The following is a 20,981-nucleotide window of genomic DNA, read 5'->3' as shown; positions in this document are numbered from 1 at the left end:
AGCACGGTGGGCGGGAAACGTAGCTCAAAAGTGGGAGACTCGAAACTGCGAGAAACTCTGATTGGTTGTACTTGAGCCCCCCCCCTCCCCCGCCTCTCGGGTTACTACGCTTTCTGCGTTTGAGGGAAGGACGTTAAGAAGGGATGACGTCAAGGAGCTCGTTATCTGTCATTGGATAACAGTTTAAGGTAGCCGGGGTGGGGTGAACCTTTGGTTCAGAGAGTTTATTAGCAAGGAGCTGAAGCGGCTCACTTGCCCGGCGCAGAGGCTTATGGGAAAGTAGGAGTTTGAGCCTGCGGGGTTCTCAAAGGATTCTGGGAGGCTCGCCTTTTAAGTCAAGGTCCAAGATAGAGCAACTAATTTCAGTTCAAGGGCCACACGGTATCTCATGGAAAAGCTCTCAGGGGCCACATTCGAGTAGTGGGCGGGGCTAGAGGGGACAGTATGGGCGTGGCTTAATTTTAAAAACCCACCTTCATTCAGTGGCCTATGATATGTCTGTATTTGTATCAATTTCAGGATTGTGGAACTTCCAGTCCAGGAGCCCCACGGGGCCCACTAGGCTGTTTTGGGGACACCCAACTGCCCTGCACCTCAAGTCATTCATGCCTTCCATGATGTCATACATGCCCATGTGGGAAAGGACAGTGCTTCAAAGGAAGAATTGGGTGGGGGAATCATATGGCCATTTTATTTATAATCCTATTTATACACTGCTATTCATTTAAAAAAGAAGAGTATTTTACAACAATGGCACATGAAACCATACAATAAAAACCATATTTAAAAAGTTCGAAATCCACTAACTTATGCAAAGGTGTATTCTTCATTGCCTGCAGAAACCTGACGGCACAAAAAAGCGGGCATTCAGAACTTGAAACAGACGTCTGCTGAATCTCTGTTGGCAGAGAATTCCACAGTACTGGGCCGTTTCTTATTGTTGGCAGATGAGACTTACTAACTCATAAATGAACTGATAGTATGCAAATAAAGGCCCCTCATCTGTGCCAATGGGTCAGTGATATGCAAATGACTGCAGCCAATCGTAAGGGATCTCGTAAATCTCTGGGATGTAATTTACATGTAAGCTGCCCAGAGTGGCTGGGGAAACCCAGCCAGATGGGCGGCGTATAAATAATAAAATTGTTATGTGTCCTGTGCCAGCCTTACTATTGATCACTTGAACAGGGGCTGCCTCTTGACTGAGGACATGCCATTTCTTTTGGCAACACACTCAGATGGTGTGGGTGGTATCATGGCCACCCCTAGGCTGGCAGACCTGCATGTTCATTACCCCTGTGGGGGTTTCTGGCAGGTTTTTTAAAATGTCATAATCAGTATGCAGGGTTTGTTCAGGAAAGTGCTTCTCAGCCCTTTTATGCTTGGGTCCTTCCCAAATTAGGTGGTGGTGAACTTCCATTCTGTGGGCTAGTCTCTATCCATCAGGGGGTCCAATTTGGCCAGGGAGGCCTTTCCCTCCCAAACCACCTGCCAATCATCCGACATCACTGATGGGACAGCCAAGGGGTATGGTTCAGTCCTGCTGGGAGCTCCTTCACTGGCACATTTATTGCAGGAAACATGCTGGTGAAGCAGACCCCTCTCCCACCCGATGGGTTAACTATGACAAGTGGGGATGATGGGCCACTGTCCATGGCCACTGAAGAGTCACTTCTAGCCAAGACACAGCTGGGATTAGGAAGAAGGGCTTTTGCAGTAGGGGTGGGAATGCTACCCCGTGGCTGTAGAAATTAAGAACTGTACCCCAAACCCAATTCCAGGTGATGGTTCTGATCACTCCATTCCCTTGGGATCATGCTGCTGACTTTATTACGTGCACCAAAGAGGAAGACTAGGGTGTTTTTATTTTTTTGGAGGGGTGTGTGTGCTCTTGCCGCTGAGTCCTTGTGGTATGTGTTGCCAGCTAGAAGTGTAAATGTGTGTGTATGCATGCTTCACTGGCTGTCCCTGTGCCTGCCAGCACTTCTGTGTCATGGGAGGGAAGACAGCGACAAGAGGAAACAACCAGAGGCAATGTCTGCACCAGGAAGATAAGATTGGGTGCCTAGCACTGCAATGACTTTTGACTTGCTCTTGGTGCCGTGACGTCCTGGAACAAAAGTAGGGTGGCAAGGGGGGCCTGCGGTGGGGGTAGAGGAGAGAGTGCCAGGAGGGGCTTGCCCAGCTGCTCAACTTTTCTGCCCCCTCAGATGGAAAGAGGGTGCCCCCCTTAGAGAGAATACAGTCTGCCTCTTTGTTTGCAAGCAATGTGGGTGTGTGTTTGTGTGGATGCGCGTATGTGCATGCCTGGGTGCTGATTCCAGCTTCATCCCCTGCTGCAGCGTGTGCAAGGAATAGGAGCTGGAACCAGGGTATGGGAGGACATTGAGGCTCATTCCTCCTCCTCCTCTGGGGGATACACATGTGGGAATTTGCACTGGGAATCTCCAAGTGTTCTCTGTCGTGGCTCTGATTTGTTACTTGTGTCCTTCAGCCTCTACCCCTGGACCTATGGCAGCAGATCAAGCAAGTTCATAGGTGAGGGAATCACCCCCAACATCAGAGTAAGTTAAAACTGGCGTTCCCCTACCCCTAGTGCCAGTCCCCAGCTAATCAAGCTCTGCAAACACATAGCAAATGAAAAGGGAGGGAACTAGGTTTTTAAAAAACTTTTTAAATTATTTGTGGGTTTATATCTTACCTTTCCCCACATAACAAGGTGCTCATGACAGATTACAATACCAATCCCCTACTGAGTTAACCCCATGGAATTCCCTAAGAAACACACAAAGAGAAGCCAGGTCTTCTTTTTTAGCCCTCCCAACCTCTTAACCAGCTAAGGAGCATCAGCATCACAGAAAAAGGGAGGGAGTCCCTGATCTTTCAGTGAATTAAAAAGGTAAAGGTAAAGGACCCCTGACAGTTAAGTCCAGTCGCGAATGACTCTGGGGTTGCAGCGCTCATCTCACTTTACTGGCCGAGGGAGCCGACGTTTGTCCGCAGTTTTTCCGGGTCTAGATTGGCCTAAAACATCACACCAAAGGCTCTCAATTTAAAATTTAACGAAGTCAGATCCATTAATTCCACACATCCACTGGGGAGTAAAATACCACAATTTAATATCAAACCCTTATGTTAAATAGCTATTTTCTTTTCAAGTTTGGGTTTTCTCCCCTCTGTTCTCAGACAATAAATTCCAGCTTTAGCAATTAAAAACCACAGAGATATTGGCATCCTGGGAAGGAAAGTTCTTGGCATCCAAGTTAAAGCGGAGTTGCGGTCAGCCCTGATGGTCCACAGTTGTGATTCCGATGGGGAGTCTCTTCTGGGCTTCAAAGGCAGCAAAGAAGGGCTCCCAAAACACACACAAACCTCCCTTGAAGTGACTCGTGCAGCCTTCCTCTGCTGCCAAGGCAAACTGAGTCAGCATGCCTGGCAGGAGGACCACAGCAGCAGCACTCAGTAGTCATTCAGCCAACCTACCGCCAGGGCAGGACACCCACAAGACGTGGCCCAGCTGGGGCTTCACCACCTGCCTCTGAGTGAACATCCATGCTACTAAAAGAAGGCCAAACCCCCAGACAGTACATTAAATGTGTGGCTGCACTTTAAAGTGAACAGCTGAGGATCAGGATCCTTTTCCCCAGCCATCCTGCCACACCATCCTGCAGGCAGCTATTTACCCTGCGAGAGAAGCTTCTACTCCCCCAAGAAGTGGCTGGGGACCATTTTCATCAGGGCTGTGGTTCATGGGGAAAAGATTCAGGCCTCCTCCTCCTTGCATTCCAGATAGCAACTATAGGTAAGGCCATGACATGCTGGACGAAAGACACCCCACATAACATGGCATGCAAGTTTGCGTTTAATGTGTTTGATTACACCCCTTTAAAAAAAAAAAAACAGGCCATCAAGCAATGCAAGAAGCAGACATTTATCATACTGTCTGGTTTGGCCCCCATAGTGTAAACTTTCTCAAAACTGGCTTGCATTGCATTCTCTCTAAAGGCCCCTGGGAACTGTAGTTTTTTGCAAAGGTGCTGATTCCACTAGAGATTCCACAGCCCCTTTCACAGTCCTTCATGGGGATTAATTACAGTGATGGTCAGAACTGGCCTGGAGCACCTGAGAGGCTCTGTTGAGCGATGAGCTCAGGTGCCACCTAAGCCACCACTCTCTCACCCAAAACAACAACCATCCATGCAGGGAGACAGTTACTCTCCCTACCTAGTCAATCAACAAGCATGACACCCAACCACACACACACACACACGCCAAACCCCCATAGACACCCCACCTCTTTCATCACTCAGCCCTGCCCATCTTCAGCATCTGTCCACTCAGCTGTCCAGCCACAAAACAAATGTTGCCCGACCCACCCCCCCAGTCAATGGGGACAGGCCAGAATCTCAAAGTGCCCTGAAAGACCTTTAAATTAAAGCTCAAGTGCTAAGGGAAGGGGGGTGCGCTCCCCCACCCAACAAACGATTGTCTTCACACGGCAGCAGATTTTGGCGCCCCTCCGCAGCATCACGGGAGCGCAACTCCTAAAGGGAAGGAGGGAAGCATTCAAGCAGGCACAAGGTGTCAGCCAGGAAAGATTGCAAATTCTTCCAAATGGCTAGTGGTCAAATTATTGCAAAAGTTTCTCAGGAGTTGCTGGCCCAAGTCAGGAGGAAAGAGCTCCTCCCATCCTTGTGCACAGCAGGTTCTCAGGAAGACTAGGACGACGGGCGAAGAGCATTTCCGGAGCCAAACCGAGGTTGCGTCCAGTGTATGCGGCAGCAGAATGGGGGCTCTTCTGATTTCCAACCCGTCTTTGCCACACACATACATGCTGGCAATCATCTCTGCCATCAGCAGGCATGGCTTGCAGCCCTGTGTCTCCAACAATAGTGCATCCCCACAAGGCTGAGATGACCACCTCCCAGAGGCTGGAGGCTTTGAAAGGAGGTCGTCAGTAGCTGCTCTCATGACCCGTCAGGATGTAGAGGTTGCTCTGCGCCGTGGGGTTGTCTGTAGGGGTGCTCTCCAGGATGATGTCTCTGGCAGGGAGGAGAGAGAGGAGGCAAGAAGAATGAGCAGCACGGCCCATGTGCCAGGCAGGCAACAGAAGGGCTGGCACAGCAGCCCACAGGCACAGTCAGGGCGATGGTAAGAAGTACCCCGGGAACAGGCAGTGACGTTGCTGCCCTTTGAGAGAGAAGGTGGGGAAGACACAAGATCTACCCACTTTGGAAGAATGGCAGATGAAGGTGATGGATTACATGGAATTGGCAGAAATGACCGGCAGGATCCGAGATCAGGGAGAAGAGTCAGTGGAAGAAGACTGGAAGAAATTTAAAGACTATTTACAGAGACACTTCAAAATTAATGAATTTTAGAATAATGTTGGATTGAAATTAAGTGGTTTCTAGTTGTAATGGGTTAAAAGAATATGAAAAAATGGGTTTATATAAGTAAAAATTCAAGATTGTAATAATTTAAGAATAAAGATTTGGGTAGTATAAAGAGGGAAAGAAACTGCTGAGCTAATAAATCGAATTGGAATACAAAAAAGGGAGGTATGAGGAGGTCCGAGAAACAAGTAAATGAAAAATAATGTGATGGAAAGATTGATTGTTTTTAACAATTTTTATTTTGTATTTTTTCTTTTTTTTCTTTTTTGTAATGCAAAAATCTTAATAAAAATTTAAAAAAAAAGAGAGGGAAGGTGGGACAGAAATTTAAAAAATATTTTTAAAAGGCACAGGGAGGAAGGAAAGCTTTCAGTGCACCCCAGTCGAGAAACTGGCCCGTTTGCTTGCAACACTAGCTGGTTTTAGCTGTTCTTTTATCTGTTAAGCCTCCTGTCATGGAAAAGGTGGTTTATAAATAAATATATAACAACCACCACGCTGAACAGGGAAATGCCCTTACCATGCATATCCACAGCCTCCTTTCCTCCCTCCTTGCAGTGAGCAGGAGGATGAGGAAGACTCCAGCAAAACTGAGTCTTCTTTTTTGCAAAATCCTGGTTTGTCATTCCATTTGAACCAGAGATTGTGGATAAAAGCAAACGCCAGCCGTGGTCAAAGCAAGCCAAGACAAGGTCCAACCATGCGTTGTTTGACGAAACCAGAGCTCGTTTCCAATCACAACCAGCCCAAAAGCAACGTATGTGGATCGGAGGGGACACTGAATTCCATGTGACATGGCAGCAGGAAGGTGGGAAATGGAGAAATGTTGAGGTTTCCTCCTCAGAGGCATTTCCTCACCTGTGAGCTCCCAAGACCCGGAACACTCTGGACTCATCCGTCACCTCCTGCGTCACCTGTTACAGAAGGAAGGGACAGCTGAGTGGGAAATCCCCATGTCAGATGCCACATTTCTCAAACCCATAATACCCTTTAACTTCTTAAAAGAGGAAAAATAATTAACCTACTGCTCCTACTAATTAATTAATTTTCTACTCTATTAATGATGATGATTAAAATTAACTGTATTTATATCCTACCCATCTTCCAAGGAGCTCAGGGTTGCTGCACATAATCCCCAACCCACCACTTTATCCTCACAACCACCTCCTATGAGAACCAATGGTGGCCTCAAAGCCATCCAAGTGGGTTTCATGGCTGAGTGAGGATTTGAACCCAGGCCTGCCCATCTCTAGTCCAACAAACCACTAAGCCACGCAGCAGAAAGGCACCACTTAAACCATGAAAGGAGAGTGCAGTGGAGGTCAGAGATAGGAAGATGCCTTAGACTGAGTCAGACTGTTAGTCCATTTAGCTCAGTCTGGTCCCACACTGGCAGCATTCCAGGGTTTGACCTGGGATGTGTTGCTTGCAAAGGAAATGCTCTGCCACTGAGCTAAGGACCCTCCTGAATGGGCGGGTATGTTAGGATTTTTATCTATCTGAGCTGCTCCAGCGAGTGGTACTGTTGTAATGTGTTTTGTATACATCATGTGAGTGTCTGAGAGAGCGTGAGACAGGAAGTCTGAGTTGGAGTACTGTTGGAGGTTAGTTTCGCTTTTGAAAGTGCTGCTGTTCTGTACTGGTGCTCAAAGAGCACAGACATGCTGATGGATTCTCTGTACATATAGACTGTAAAATAAAGTAGTTTTAGAACTATGATTGACTCTTTCTTCTGCAATGACATGCCAGAAGACGAGCGTGCTCCTCTCAGGTGGGAGGGGTCGCTTATCACCAGCCTCTCTGGACTGAGGGTAATTTACAGCCAGGGAGGACCACCGGAGAGACGCCCAGGAGTCTTGGGAAGTTGGCGGCCTTCCCGGGCGCGTTTCCAACAGGGTATACATAGAATTGTAGAATTGGAAGGGAACACAAGGACCATCTAGTGCAACCCCCTGCAATGCAGGAATCTTTGGTCCAATGTGGGGCTCAAACCCACAACCCTGAGATTAAGAGTCTGATGCTCTACCAGCTGAGCTATCCTCTGTACGTCAAATGTCACAGACGGAAGGCACACAGTCCAGGAAAAACAGCACCTCACCACCGCCCAACGGAGCTTAACTCGTCTTTTCTCTGATGGTCCTGTTGTCAGGCTGGTGGTTCGATGCCCACAGGCCCCTCTGCCCCAGGCTGGCCGGACTCACCTCACTGGATTCCAGGCTTCGGCCTTGCATGCCGTGTTTCCAGAAGGCCAGGACACTGTCCTGAAGGCACACTGCAAGAATGGGGAGACCACAAGTGAGCAAACAGGCCCCCCTCAGAGGTTGGCTGTCACAGCAAGAGCCTCTTAACTCAGGAATAAGGAACCCCACCCCCCAAATCCGATACAGTGGTACCTCTGGTTGCAAACAGGATCCATTCCGGAGGCCCATTCACAACCTGAAAGGAACGCAACCCACATCTGCACGTGCGCGGGTTGCGATTCGCCACTTCTGTGCATGCGTGTGACGTCATTTTGCACGTCTGCGCATGCGCGAGCGGCGAAACCCAGAAGTAACCCTTTCCGGTACTTCCAGGTCGCCGCACCACGCAACCTGAAAACGCTCAACCTAAAGCAAATGTAACATGAGGTATGACTGTACTGCCAGAGGGAAGGCACTCAAGGATCCACAACCCATTTGGGAGGCCTCAAACCCCACCCAACACACCCCGCCCAGGGACCCTCACCTACCAATGGTCTCGATAGGGAAGTGGAACGTGAGTTCTGGAGGAAGGGCTCCCTGAGGGGCGCCGTGGAGGTTCACCACCCTCACACAACCTGAGGGAATGAGAGAAGGAGGGGCAGCGTTGACCAAAGGGGAAAGAGGCAAGCGAGGGGAGGGGTAGGCAGACCGCGGGGAGACCAAGGCCAAGGGAGCAGGTCAAACTGGGGATAGACTTACGCTCAAAACACACCAGGACAGTGTCTCGGTCCATCTGCGTCACGTGGCTGGCCATGACCAAGGGCCGACCTGCAAGGAGAGAGGCATGGGAGGCTAGTCTAGGGCTGGCCCTGGCAGCAGGGGCAGGGGAAGCTGGGGGCCACACTCAGAGGAATGGGAGGAGGAGCAAGAGGGGCGAGATGTCATTGGGGAAAGAGGTGGTGGTTGGCATGCAAACTGCCCCAGGCTCAGTCCCCGGTGAAATCTCCTTACAGGACAGGATATGTCCCCTGCATGAAACCATGAAGAGCCACTGCTAGTCCGTGCAGTCAGTACTGAGACAGTACTCCAACCTTAGTGGCTGGAACCTTATTCCAACCTTATTCCAACCTTATTCCAACCTTATTCCAACCTTATTCCAACCTTATTCCACCCTTATTCCAACCTTAGTGGCTGGAACCTTAAACAGGATCATTCACGATAGAGGAGCTAGGATATCCTCCAACATTTGGGGTTGGGTCCATTGTAACAACAAACCACTCAGGCCTATGGGGCGCATCTGTGGCAGAGATTATATTTTATTATGTGTTTATTTATTCCTGCACACCTGGCTTTTGTCCTTCGCCCTTCCTTAAGAAAAAAATATATGTAAGAAGAGTCCTGTAGGATCTGGCCAATGGGGCTCCCATCTAGCCTAGCATCCTATTCTAACAGCAGCCAACCAGACGCCTGTACAGTGGACGGTCGGGTTGCGAACGTGATCCGTGCGGGATGCACGTTCGCAACCTGCAGCATTGACAACCTGCATCTGCGCAGGTTGCGATTCGGCGCATGTGCAACCGCCAAAACCCGGAAGTAACCTGTTCCGGTACTTCTGGGTTTCGGCAGTCTGTAACCCAAAAAACGCAACTGTAAGCATCTGTAACCTGAGGTATGACTGTATTGGGAAACCCACAAGCAGGATTGAGCCCAAGAGCCGTCTGCCTTCCTGTGGGTTCCCTCAAAAGGGGAGCAGAGGGGGGAGGCCTAACAGCATTAAGCAGCAGCTCTTAAAGGGGCCGTGCCCCACCCCTCCCTGACTCCATGCCAGTTTCCCTCTCTCTTACCTGAAGGGCTTGAGGTGCTGAGGCCAGTGCTGAGGGAGAGGGTGCTGAAATGCAGCTCTGCCCCTGGCTGGTCGGTGCCGGTGACCCCCAAGCACACTTGCGGGTATTCCTCCGTCTCCACAACCAGCAGCTCAAAGAGGGTCAGGGGGACGGGCAGCGTCACAGAGACGTGCTGGAGAGGAGAGAGAGGATGCAGGAACCAAGTCTGATGCTGCCCAACCATGCCCTCCTGCCTGTTCCCTTGGGTGCTCTTTGGAAGACCGGGGGGAGGGTCCCTCCTCCCATCCTGCACCCCCATTCCTGGCCCTGCACCCACTTACCTTCAGCAGCATGAACTTTTGCAAAGGCTCGTACCACTGCAGGAGGGCCAGGCTGGAGGGGAGTGCAGCGCAGAGGAAGGTACTACCAGAGTAAGGATTTCGCACTGAAATACAGAAGAAAGGGGGGGTGTCAACCTCCCCAAAGTCCCCCCCTGCCCCCAGAAGAGCCTCCTGCTGCCTCTTCGGTCAAGGCCTCCTGCCCAACAGGAGAAAAGGGGGGTTTGCTTCTCTTGGTGCCTCTCCCTGTCTCTTGAGAAAAACTAATTCAGAGTGCAATTCTCTATCCTTTCAAGAAGAAATGTGGCAGAGCATGGTATAGCCGAGCAGCTCAGAGACTGGGCTGTGGGCAAAGAAGTTGCTGTACCATGTTGTGGGTTGAGCCTGTTGTCATGCCCTCTACACTTGGGCACATAGGCAGTGCCATTTTAGCAGTGTGTTTATCTTTCAAAATAAAACAGCTGCATTTTAATTTGCGCTGAAACACTGCCCCGCTTGCGTTATTAAGTTCAGCGAACAAAAAGCCTTCCGGTTTAACATGTTGTGTGAAGGGCTCTCCATGTTCACACAGGCTCCAAAAGGCTGCAAAATTGCAGCTGGTTGCATGTGAGTGTTACTGGGCCTGCAACAATGCTGCTCTGAATCTGGAAGTCACAACGACCCACAATTCCTCCAGGGCATAATTTAGCCGAATTTCACTCACATATGGTCTTGGGCTTTTCACTGGGCTTGTTTTTTAGGGAAATGCACGTGAGTGGTGGGGAAAGCTGCAAATTTGACTGCTAAAGGGCTTCTGGGGGAGGCAATGATTACTATTTTCTCATCATGCCGTGTTTCTCATCAAATTCCGCACACCCACAAGAGTCACCCCGTTTTCTTTTTCCAATGGATGAGGAAGCCATTAATCACCCACTTCCCCCTTTCAGCGCGGCTTAGTCCAATTCCACCCAACTGCATTTCTCAAAAAAGCACAACACTACGGGAGGCTGGCATAACACAGGGCTACAACGTCGCCTCCACCATGTGGGCGCAAGTGGGTTTTCATTTGTATTGGCCAGGTCATTTTTTAAATGTATACAAACTGTCACACACTTCCACCACCCCCCTTTGTCCATGAAATAAGACCAGAGTTCAAAAGCTGATCCCTTTTTGGCTTTGGGGTGGGGAATACTGGTGTGACCCAAATATCAGTCAAATTTTGAATATCCAATTCTCCACTGAACATCACAGGGGGGTTGTGAGGGCAGAATGGGGAGGAAGAAAATTACACTGAGGTCCAGCTCGAGGGCCTTCTGGCGGTTCCCTCACTGCGAGAAGCGAAGTTACAGGGAACCAGGCAGAGGGCCTTCTCAGTGGTGGCACCCACCCTGTGGAACGCCCTTCCATCAGATGTCAAAGAGAACAACAACTACCAGACTTTTAGAAGACATCTGAAGGCAGCCCTGTTTAGGGAAGCTTTTTATGTTTAATGGACTATTGTATTTTAAGATTCTGTTGGAAGCCGCCCAGAGTGGCTAGGGAAACCCAGGCAGATGGGTGGGGTATAAATAAATTATTATTATTATTATTATTATTATTATTATTATTATTATTATTATTACATATGACTTCATGAGCTGCTTAGAGGAAAGATGGGCTATAAATAGAATAAAAACTGTAAGTTATACTTTCATCTCCACCCTCCATGTCCCCAAAACTCCTCTTTCCCTCACAGAGCCACCAACTGTCATTTCCCAACAGGCCTGCCCCCTCACCAGGAAACTCACCTACACGGCACTTCAAGCATCCTTTGGTGTCAGCTATCTTGGCTGAGAGGGCAAACTTCCTGTCAAGAGAAAGGAACAGCTTAGGCCTGGGTGTATGTGTGGCGGGGGGAGAATTTCACCAGGTCAGAGGCGAAGAGGAGAGGGTCTTCCCCGCCAAGTCTGTCCTTAACTGAAAAGTCTGTCTGAGACTGAGCAGGGGACCGTCTTCTGTTTGCAAAGCAGGAGCTCTAATACAGAGCTATAGTCCTTCCCCCGCAAAATGAAGTAAGACTCCAGTCCTCATGAGGCCCAATAAAGGAATTATTAAGCAGGAACTCAGGAAGCTGCTTTTATAGGAAATCAAACCCACCGGGTCCACCAGCCTCAATCCCACTGGCATTGCCTGGTTGTGGCCCTTGTGGGGGGGGGGGCTTTCAGGTGGGAGTCACCTGAAGTCACCAGGGAGGGTCCTCTTCTTGGGCATCACATAGGCTGGCTTAGGAATGTACAGGCTGCCTCTTAAGCCCAGGGGCATCCAGAAACCACAGGGTGGAGATCTGGGGCTCTGCACAGCTACTTGCTCCCATGGGTCCTCTGCCTGCCCAACATCTTTCCCGGGACCCCACAGCCAACCCTTCCCAGCTTCAGTTCCAGTCGCAAGCTTGGAGAAATCAGCCATACTTCCAACACTAGGATCAGACATTGGGGGGGGGGGGGGAAGAGAATTTACTACTCTCCTCTCTTTGAAGTGGGGCAGGGGACAGGGGGCAGGGGGCAGGAGGGGTCCCTCCCTCCCCACCTCTCCCCACCTGGGGATGATCCGCTCTGTCAGCCGGTTGGTGGCGATGGAGAGGGGGACCTGCCGCTTCTGCAGCTGGCGCCGCTGCTCAAAGAGACCCACAAGGTTGTGGGAAGAGAGCTGGGAGGACTTCCCTGCAAAGGCAGAAGCGGGGAAATCGGAAGGATCATTTGCCGGAGCAAAATGGAAGTTTAAGCAGGTGCCCTTTTTTATATTCAGAGACCTTCTGGACTCTTCAATCCTATAGCCACGCACCCGATTGCCCCTCCAAACCCAACGTGTGAAGCTCACCCCCAGTCCCCTTAAATCGACCCCGATACCTATGGGCAAGGCAAAAAGAGGGGAAATGAGGGGGGTGGTTTTAGCTCTGTTTCTGGACACTCACCAGCTAAGGTCAGTAGCACATTGTTCATACAGTAGAGCCAAGAGCACCTGTGTGGAAGGAGCTGGGGGAGGGGAGCAGGCGGGGGTGGGGGGGCGGGATGAATGGCACAAAGCAAGAGAGAGAGGGAGAAGTGGCGAGAGAGAGATCAGTCGCTTGTTGGGCCATCTCTGCATTTTCATGGCATGAAACAAGTGTGTCCAAGTTAGATACAAGGAACTTAATGTAGACTGAATAATGTTTATATATAGAGATATTTTAAAGGAGCCAGCAAAAACAATATAAAATTTCAATGATTATAAGAAAAGAGCTTGTAGGGATAAGAAACCTCTCGTGGGCATCTCTGAGCGATGAATGAAAGGGCCTCCTGAGTTGACCACCACCAAACGCACCCACCCACCTGCCCTTCCTGTTGTGATCCACGGGGGATGTGCACCTCTGGTAGTGGTCATGGTAAAGGCCCAAGCAAGGAGAGGCCGGAAGTTCCTAGTTCCCCTGGCAGACAGGGCAAGGGTCAAGTGAGGGCTTAGCTTTGCCCCAGACCTGCCACTCCACATTCTGAAGCTCCTTGTCTGAGTTCTCCTTCTTTCACCCCAGAGCTTTCCTCACAAAAACCCGCTCTTTAAACCTGAACCACAACAAACAGCAACTTGGGTTTTCCATGGATTGCTGTTTGCTCCAACTCAACGGTAAAGAGCAGGTTTTTTGTGGGGGAAGCTCTGGAGCAAATATAAGAGCATTTGGAAACAAAGCTGTGAAGCATGGGTCATGCCTAGAAAGTGCAGGGAAGGTAGCTCTTGGCCCTTTGGAGGGAGACCAAGACTGCTGCAAATCAGGACCACGGACAGCACCACTGCAGCTGAGGCCATGCATCCATGTTGCCTCAGCCAGCAGCCCCTTGACCAATGCCTTCCACTGAGCATTGGTGCTGAGCAGAGTTGTTTTTTTGCTGGCACCGCTCAATTTCTAACTGGGTAATTTCAATGTCAGGTGATAAGACAGGTGGGCAAGCCCAAACGTCGTCCCACTGGGTGTGTGGAAACAAAGATCCACCCCTGCTTCCCGTGGTGTCCAGAACCCTCCATCCCAGCTTCTCCCTCTTCAGGGTCCTCACCTTCTCCATCGTGTCCTCATGGAGCTCATGGAGATTGAGTGTGTAGATGCCTTCTTCGGCTCCCACCACTAGGTAGAGATCTACGGGGGGGGGGAGAAGAGGGGGAGGTCAGATCACCAGCTGCCAATCACTGGTGCCAAGGTTCCACAGGAAACATGTGGGTTCTACCTCGTGTTTCTGGGTGGATCCATGTTGTAGCCGAGTTGATTTTCAGCGGACAGCCGTTGAAGACTTTGGAGAAACAGGCCCCCATCTTGGAAAAGAGAAGATACAGAAAGCTGTAGAAGGGAGCGGAGAGGGAAACTGGAGACCCACTTCCAGGGCTCCTGTACTGAGACCTACAAAATTCCTTTGCTGTGAACCCCCTGCCCCACCACACTCTCCTGGCCCCCGTTTGCTGATGCATTTACCACCCTCCCCTGCCCAGTGAAGAGGACTTACATGGACTTTTGGAGTGGGAGGCAACCCATGACACAGCAGCCTCTGCAAGAAGAGGTGGGGGAAGTCACCAGAGAAAGAAAGAAAGAAAGAAAGAAAGAAAGAAAGAAAGAAAGAAAGAAAGAGTGTAGTTATTTGAAGATGCCAACATATTGGGTTAACTCCAGACACCTTCCCCTCAATAGGATTGCAACCTTCAACCCCGTACCAGTAGCAGGTGGAGCGGGGCACTCCTCATGAGAAACAGGAGCATTGGGGGCTTTTTCGCAAGAGTGTCAAAGAGCCAATCCAGACATGTCCTGCTACTCCCCAAGCCCCACCTTTCCCTCTTACTGCACCCCATAAAACGCCTATACAGTGGTACCTCGGGTTACATACGCTTCAGGTTACATACGCTTCAGGTTACAGACTCCGCTAACCCAGAAATATTACCTCGGGTTAAGAACCTTCCTTCAGGATGAGAACAGAAATTGCGCGGCGGTGGCAGCGCAGCAGCAGGAGGCCCCATTAGCTAATGTGGTGCTTCAGGTTAAGAACAGTTTCAGGTTAAGAACAGACCTCCGGAACGAATTAAGTACATAACCAGAGGTACCACTGTATTTGGAGGGGGAAACCCAGTGGCCCATCTTGCTGGCCCTTTCTCCGAAGGTTTTAGCCAGCTAGGTCGTGTTCCTTATGACCACTGTTTCCTCCACCAGAAACAGGCTTTAACGGTTGCTCTGATCCCAGGCTTCCTTGCGTGGAGATTTTGGGGTGCTTGTGTCCCCACCCGCCCCCACTTACAGTGGCCTCTTCCTTCCTCTTCATGGTAGCCCACTCTGTGGAGAGGAGCGAGTCCACAGGCTTGGGGGAGCCTGTCCGTGAGGTATCTGAAGGATCGCTCAGATCTGCATTGTCTGTGGGGGAAAGAAAGCACCGCCATCACACCGGCACAAATTAAAAGATTTAAGAAGGGGTCTGAAATGGAGCCCCTCTCTGTTGGATTCCACTAGCCCACCCAACTGCACAGATGCCATCCTGGATGGCTGCTTAACCCTTTCCCTGCCGAGCCCCCTCCCACTACTCAGTTTCTGTACCGGCTTGGTTTTAATTGCCAACCATTTCATTTTATCTACTCCGCTCCCTGCTGCCAGATTTGCTTTCTTTCTACAATGCCATTTTATTGCATGGTTTTATCTTTTTACTGTATGTAATTTATTGGTTTATCAGATTTGATTCTTAGCGGCCATGAAGCCTTGTGTTGTTGTTTTTTTTAAAAAAACTAGGATATAAATCCATTTAAAAAAATACATGCAATGAAGCCCCCAGCTTTGACCCCCAACAGCAGCAACCTGCTAAGCATCCTTTAGGAATCCTGTAAAAGGGCGAGGGGAGCAGCCGCAGAAAACAATGCATTTTTAAAAGGGTGGTAGGGAAAGAGTTAAACACTACTATTGCCCCCCCAAAAAACACATACATTCACTGCATCTCCTCCTCCTCTCAGCATTATGGCTTCTGGAGGCTGCTTTTAATTAAAAAACACACCCAAAACATTTGGGTGTGTGGTGCGCCGGAACGCAGAAGCAAAATAGGAAGCTGAAATCTAGGTCTGTGTTTAACATCCTACCGTGGGTGTCGTGGAACTCCCTGGAGGCGAGCAAGGAAGAAGTGGGCAAGCAGAGGGTGATAGGAAGCTTCTGCCCCACTTGGCTCCCATTCTGGCCATAGAAGAGGAGCAGAAGGCCCTAGTCCCCCACACCCCAGGCCTTCACATCTCTAGCTCAGAGGCTAGTAGCCTGTTTTTCCATATTCGCTGCAGATGACAGAATGAGCAGTCTGGTATTATTATTATTATTATTATTTAAAAAGTCTCTGGTTTAATAACTACCTTTAGTGGCTTTATTTACTATAGCAGAAAAGCAAGTGGCGGGGGAGAGGGAGTCTACCTGTGGCACCTAACAAAGCAATCCTACGCATGTTCACACACAAGTAAGTTCCACCAGGAGTAATCAAGCATTCATAGGATTGCAGCCTATTTGACCTTAGGAGGCTGTGACGAAGCAGGCTTTAATCCTTATTGCCACCCTAAATTATTGTCACCTGAGCCTTCAGAGCCCCAGATTAAACCCTGTTTCACAGCTGGCCTTGCAAAGGCTGAATTCATTCAAACGGAGCATAATTCAAGATGGTGTGAAAATTCAGCACCTGGAAGAATCCCAGCTTTTAAGGAGGTGAAAAAGCAGGGAACAAGTTTCTGCTCAAGGTGCCTATTATATGCTTGACAGCATGTGGGCAATTCCTGGTGAAATATCACAAGGGGCTGAATAAGATATCCAGTGAGGAAGAGGTGCAGCTTCCCCTTTCCAGCACTGGCAAAACCTAGAATGAATCATGTAGAATGAGGAGAAGTGGCTCCATTTCCTTCATTTATACGTGTCAAAGACTTTGGCTTTCCTCGGTGCAAAACCTGAGCCACTTTGGGCAAATTTGGGCTCCGGGCATCGGAAAACGGAATAAACTAGATAGCCCTTTGGTGAAGAACCAACTGAGCTCAGTCTTAAGAAACCAGCTTGTACCAAAAGCCGGTTTTGTGCACAGGGCCTATTGGCCAGCGCTTGTGCCGTCTCCATCCCCGCTCACCAGCGTGCTTTCTCACAGCTCTTTTCTGTGGATTTCCACTTTCAGAACACAAATCCCCTCTCCTAGAAGGGGGAAGACTCCAAACCCATTTGGAGTTTGCGTTCTCCGCAACCCACGTGGCTCCACTTCTTCCTCACCTGGCAGGCTCTGTCTTCTCTGACAATCGGGGGCTGGGAAGTCGAGGCCCTCCTCGAGCTCCCAGGGAGCCTTATAGGCCAGCTCCAGGTTGAGAAAATCCCACAGGGGCCCCCTCTTGATCGTGCTCATGTCCCCCTCCCCAGTGCTGCTGGGCCGCTGTTCCTCATGGACCTGAATAAAGCAAGGGAAAGGGCTTCTTAGTGGGGGAGACTGAGGGGGGGGCGGTTGAGGGGGGGGGTAATGGGATAGATGCAATGAAGAAACAGTACCTTTTCTGTGGTGCCTGCTGGGCGAATGGTGAGGCTCCTGCAGGAGACAAAGGACTCATCAGAACAGAAATGGGGTACTGCCTTGAAAGGGGAATATTTGGGGCTCGGTTTGAGCCCACACAGACCAGGACTTGGCTCCAGAACCTAATTGCCAAAGCTCCACGATAAGCAAAGAACAGAGTGCCTGAGAATGTGCAGGGAGACTCGTTCTTCAGTTGCCAGCCTAAATGCATTGGCAGTCAGGGCAGGGGAAGTTAAAAACTTCACAGTAGAGAGGGGGCTGAGTTTGCCTGTCTGGAGATGGGAGTGGCAAAGCCGCAGGATGGGGCCTGGCTGGAAGGGCAGCGCTACCTCTTCTGTCTCTGCCTGCCGGATCTGAGACAATAACAGAGGGCCAGAGGCGTACAAAGAGCCTGAAGTCATAGAAAGGCAGCATCTCCCAAAGTTCTCCTCCACCACCCAAGCATCAGCATACCTCTCCTCTAGTGCTTCTTCCACCGACTGAAGGAGGCTCCTAAGGAGGAGAAAAACAGCATCACAAGTACCATCAGGAAATCTCACACCTGTGCAGCAACCCTGCCTCCTTCCTTCTCCTCCCCTGCCCCAGATACGTTAACCTCATTTCTAACTCCCTAAATTCCACCCCCTTCCTTGTAGGAAGGTGGCCCCGTAATAGCAACAAAGCAGGCAGAATTCAACAGGCCCTGCTTTCCCCATCTCTGCTGGGGGAGAAAAAATGGTCGCTCTCAAGCTCTTCCTCCCAGTGAGAAGGAAAAAGTGGCCATCCTGTTTCACAAAGGTGGGGAGGGATGAGAAACAGGGGCTCCCACCCACCTCCCATCACCCTGCCCTTCTCCCAGGCTCCTTACTCTCCATCTCCTAAGACCATCCAGTTCTCCTCTTCCTCCTCCTTCTGCAAAACACACAAAAATTACCGTTAAGTCTTAAGACTAGTCTTAAGGCTAGTCTTAAGGCTAGAATAATTTGATGCACACACTCCCCCAAAATACCCAGTGAAAGAAGGAACAGGGAGCAAGCAATGGCGGCGGCAGGGGGTGGGGGTGGCAAGAATCATCTTACCTTCCCGAGGGCCTGGAAAGTCACAAACAGTCAAGAGTAGGCAATATCGGGCAAGGTGAGCCAATCACCCAGCTGGGATAGCTCAGGTGGTAGAGCATGAGACTCATAATCTCAGGGTTGTGGGTTCAAGCCCCATGTTGGGTAAAATATTCCTGCATTGCGGGGGTTGGACTAGGTGACCCTTGTGGTGCCTTCCAGCTCTATGATTTGAAGGATGAATTTTGACACACACACCCCCGTCAGCATTTCCGTTGTGAATTTCCCTCCTCAAACGCACCCTGGGACCAAAGCAAGCAATCCATTCACTCCTTTCCCCCTCCGAAACCTACACGCACACACACTCTTACCAGACTGCACCAAGGCTCTGTTTCTTTCCTCAGTGGGGGCCCGAATTTGACCTGATTAACTATAAAAGAACAAACATCAGTGATTTTGCTCAGAAGCAGGGCTTCCCCACCACCACCAAGGCCCAAATGACTTCATGCCATTCACCCAAGAAAACACTTCCTATACCCTGCCTTCAAAGGACACTGGAGGGCAAAGGGGGGCTGCAAGATACCCCATAGAAGCTCAAGACGTGGGGAGGGGGACAGAGGTGTTTTCCAGACCTCCTAGAAGGCAGGCTGCTGATGCTTACTGGGAGGGAGAGGGTGGCACAGTGCAAACACACCAGCATGTCCTGGCCCTGCCATGGAGTTTGCACCACGCCAACCTGATTGCCACCTCTCCGCCCCCCTTTGCTCAACTCCATGCCATCCTACGCTCCTGGGGCACCTTTCACCCACCATCTCCAGAAGGGACTTTCACCAACATCCTCCGCCCCAAACAGCTTTCCACTTTCACTAGGGGGCTTCCCATGCCCCGGGAGAGTCTGGAGAGAAATCAGGCTGATTTAAAACCCCACTGGAGAGAGAAATCAGGGTCCAAAGGGGTGGACAGGGAAAGCCAGGGGACAGGAGCAACTTACACTGGATCTCTGCAAGGGTCCCTTCGACTGGCCCGTGTGGCCGATGGGAACGGATTTTGTCAGGAAAAACTTCGTAAGCCTGAGTGGTTTAAAGAGAGAAAGCCAAGCATGCCTAAGAACTCAGTCGGAACAAAGAGCCTCCAGGGCAGCTTTCACCCATCGGGTGCCTTCCGTATGCTTTGGACTACAATTCCCATCAGCCTCAGCCAATGCATGGGAGAGCATGTGCTTCACATGCAGGAGGTCCCTGGTTCAATCCCTGCTGCCACCTCCAGGAAGGGCTGGGAAAAGACCCCAGAGAGGGCCACTGCCAGGCAGGGCTGGCAACACTGAGCTAGACGGGCCAGTTTGGTGTGATGCGGTAGGAGGAAGATTCCCACGTCTCTCATTCTCCACAGAGGTATTTAGGACCAGAGCATAAAAGATAACAGCTCTGGCCTCATGGTAGCCCCCAACTGCCCACACTCTGCCCATGGGGTGGTAACTCTTGCCACCTCCTTTATCTGCTGGTTTCATAACGATGTTAGCTTCATTAGAGAGCTCTTTGAGTCAGTCACGTTGTGACTTCGATAAATTGTCTGGAATTCTGGGACCCTTCTTGTCTAATTTTATACAGGCGCAGGTTTCATCACATGTATATTGTAATTTCAGCTTGTTAAGAAACTGAACTGCATCCTTCTCATATTAATTCTTACAAGTCTGGCTGATGAAGAATTGATGAAGACTGGCTGATGAAGCATTGAACGAAACAGATTGGTTATCCGGAAACTCTGTTCCGGCGATTTAGTGACAGATGTATGTATATATCGAACTTTTGAATTATTCTACCCCAACTGGTGAAGAAGATTTAGAGTCTTTGGTTGTAACTTCTGATCATTTACATTAGTTTCTAAATAGTGTTTAGTGCCATTGTTTTTGGCCATCGTGTTGTGTCATATTGTTCAGCAGCATATACTGTGGCAGTGAGTCCCACAAGTTAATTATATGCATTGCATGTAAAAAAACGGAGATCGGAGTTCGAAAATCTCTGGGAGGTCCCCCTTTGACAGGATCTGCAGTGCAGACTGTTACAACTGCAACAACATTCCTGATGGGCCTTTGCTGAGCAACCTCCTAGCAAAGGGGAGCCCCCACCCCCAAAAGGCAGCCTGTGACTCCACCGTGGAAGAGCTCTCACTCTTAGGAGGTTTCTCTTCCTATTTAGCCAAAATAAGCTTCTTGGCAGCTTCTACTCTTTGACTCTTGGGAGAGAACAAATCTGCTCAGTCAACGTCTTGGGTCTATAGCAAAATCCCCACTCTCTTCTAATTAAAAGGGAAAGTGAGAGATTGGCTTCATTACTATCAAATAATGGAAGTTTTTAAAATGGACAGGAAAATTGGCTTCCAGGTGGAAAAATCGAAATTAGAGACTGAACTGTTAGAACCCAGTACCAAGAATTTGGCAAGAATGTATAGCTTGCTGTTGGAATGGAACACAGAAGACGAAATGGTTAAATCTGCAATGATTAAGTGGGCACAGGACATTGGTCATAATATTTTGTTTGCTGACTGGGAAAGGTTATGGACCACCGGTATGAAATTCACGGCATGTAATGCCCTGAGAGAGAATATTATAAAAATGGTTTATAGATGGTACATGACCCCCGTCAAGCTTGCAAAAATTTACCATTTGCCCGATAATAAATGCTGGA

General features: G+C 49.8%; 1 protein-coding gene across 1 annotated transcript in view; it reads right to left on the bottom strand.

Moving 5' to 3' along the window:
* Positions 1–3,102: 3,102 nt before the first annotated feature.
* MAP4K2 (mitogen-activated protein kinase kinase kinase kinase 2) overlaps positions 3,103–20,981 on the bottom strand; it is a gene marked incomplete at its 5' end in the record, with an annotated part of 36,938 nt that continues 19,059 nt past the window's right edge. The window contains 20 exons of the mRNA XM_083716438.1: positions 3,103–5,042; positions 6,255–6,310; positions 7,598–7,668; positions 8,125–8,211; positions 8,336–8,404; positions 9,421–9,592; positions 9,741–9,844; positions 11,504–11,562; positions 12,292–12,415; positions 12,667–12,727; positions 13,778–13,857; positions 13,946–14,030; positions 14,219–14,260; positions 14,999–15,111; positions 16,972–17,143; positions 17,242–17,278; positions 17,717–17,755; positions 18,111–18,154; positions 18,669–18,727; positions 19,289–19,367. Coding sequence (XP_083572564.1) covers positions 4,955–5,042; positions 6,255–6,310; positions 7,598–7,668; positions 8,125–8,211; positions 8,336–8,404; positions 9,421–9,592; positions 9,741–9,844; positions 11,504–11,562; positions 12,292–12,415; positions 12,667–12,727; positions 13,778–13,857; positions 13,946–14,030; positions 14,219–14,260; positions 14,999–15,111; positions 16,972–17,143; positions 17,242–17,278; positions 17,717–17,755; positions 18,111–18,154; positions 18,669–18,727; positions 19,289–19,367 — 1,641 coding nt within the window. The 3' untranslated portion in view covers positions 3,103–4,954. The remainder of the gene's footprint in view (positions 5,043–6,254; positions 6,311–7,597; positions 7,669–8,124; positions 8,212–8,335; positions 8,405–9,420; positions 9,593–9,740; positions 9,845–11,503; positions 11,563–12,291; positions 12,416–12,666; positions 12,728–13,777; positions 13,858–13,945; positions 14,031–14,218; positions 14,261–14,998; positions 15,112–16,971; positions 17,144–17,241; positions 17,279–17,716; positions 17,756–18,110; positions 18,155–18,668; positions 18,728–19,288; positions 19,368–20,981) is intronic.

The sequence above is a fragment of the Podarcis gaigeae genome, assembly GCF_964106915.1.
Source record: "Podarcis gaigeae genome assembly, chromosome: 16".
Lineage (NCBI taxonomy): Eukaryota > Metazoa > Chordata > Lepidosauria > Squamata > Lacertidae > Podarcis > Podarcis gaigeae.
This window is presented reverse-complemented; position numbering and strand designations above follow the sequence as displayed.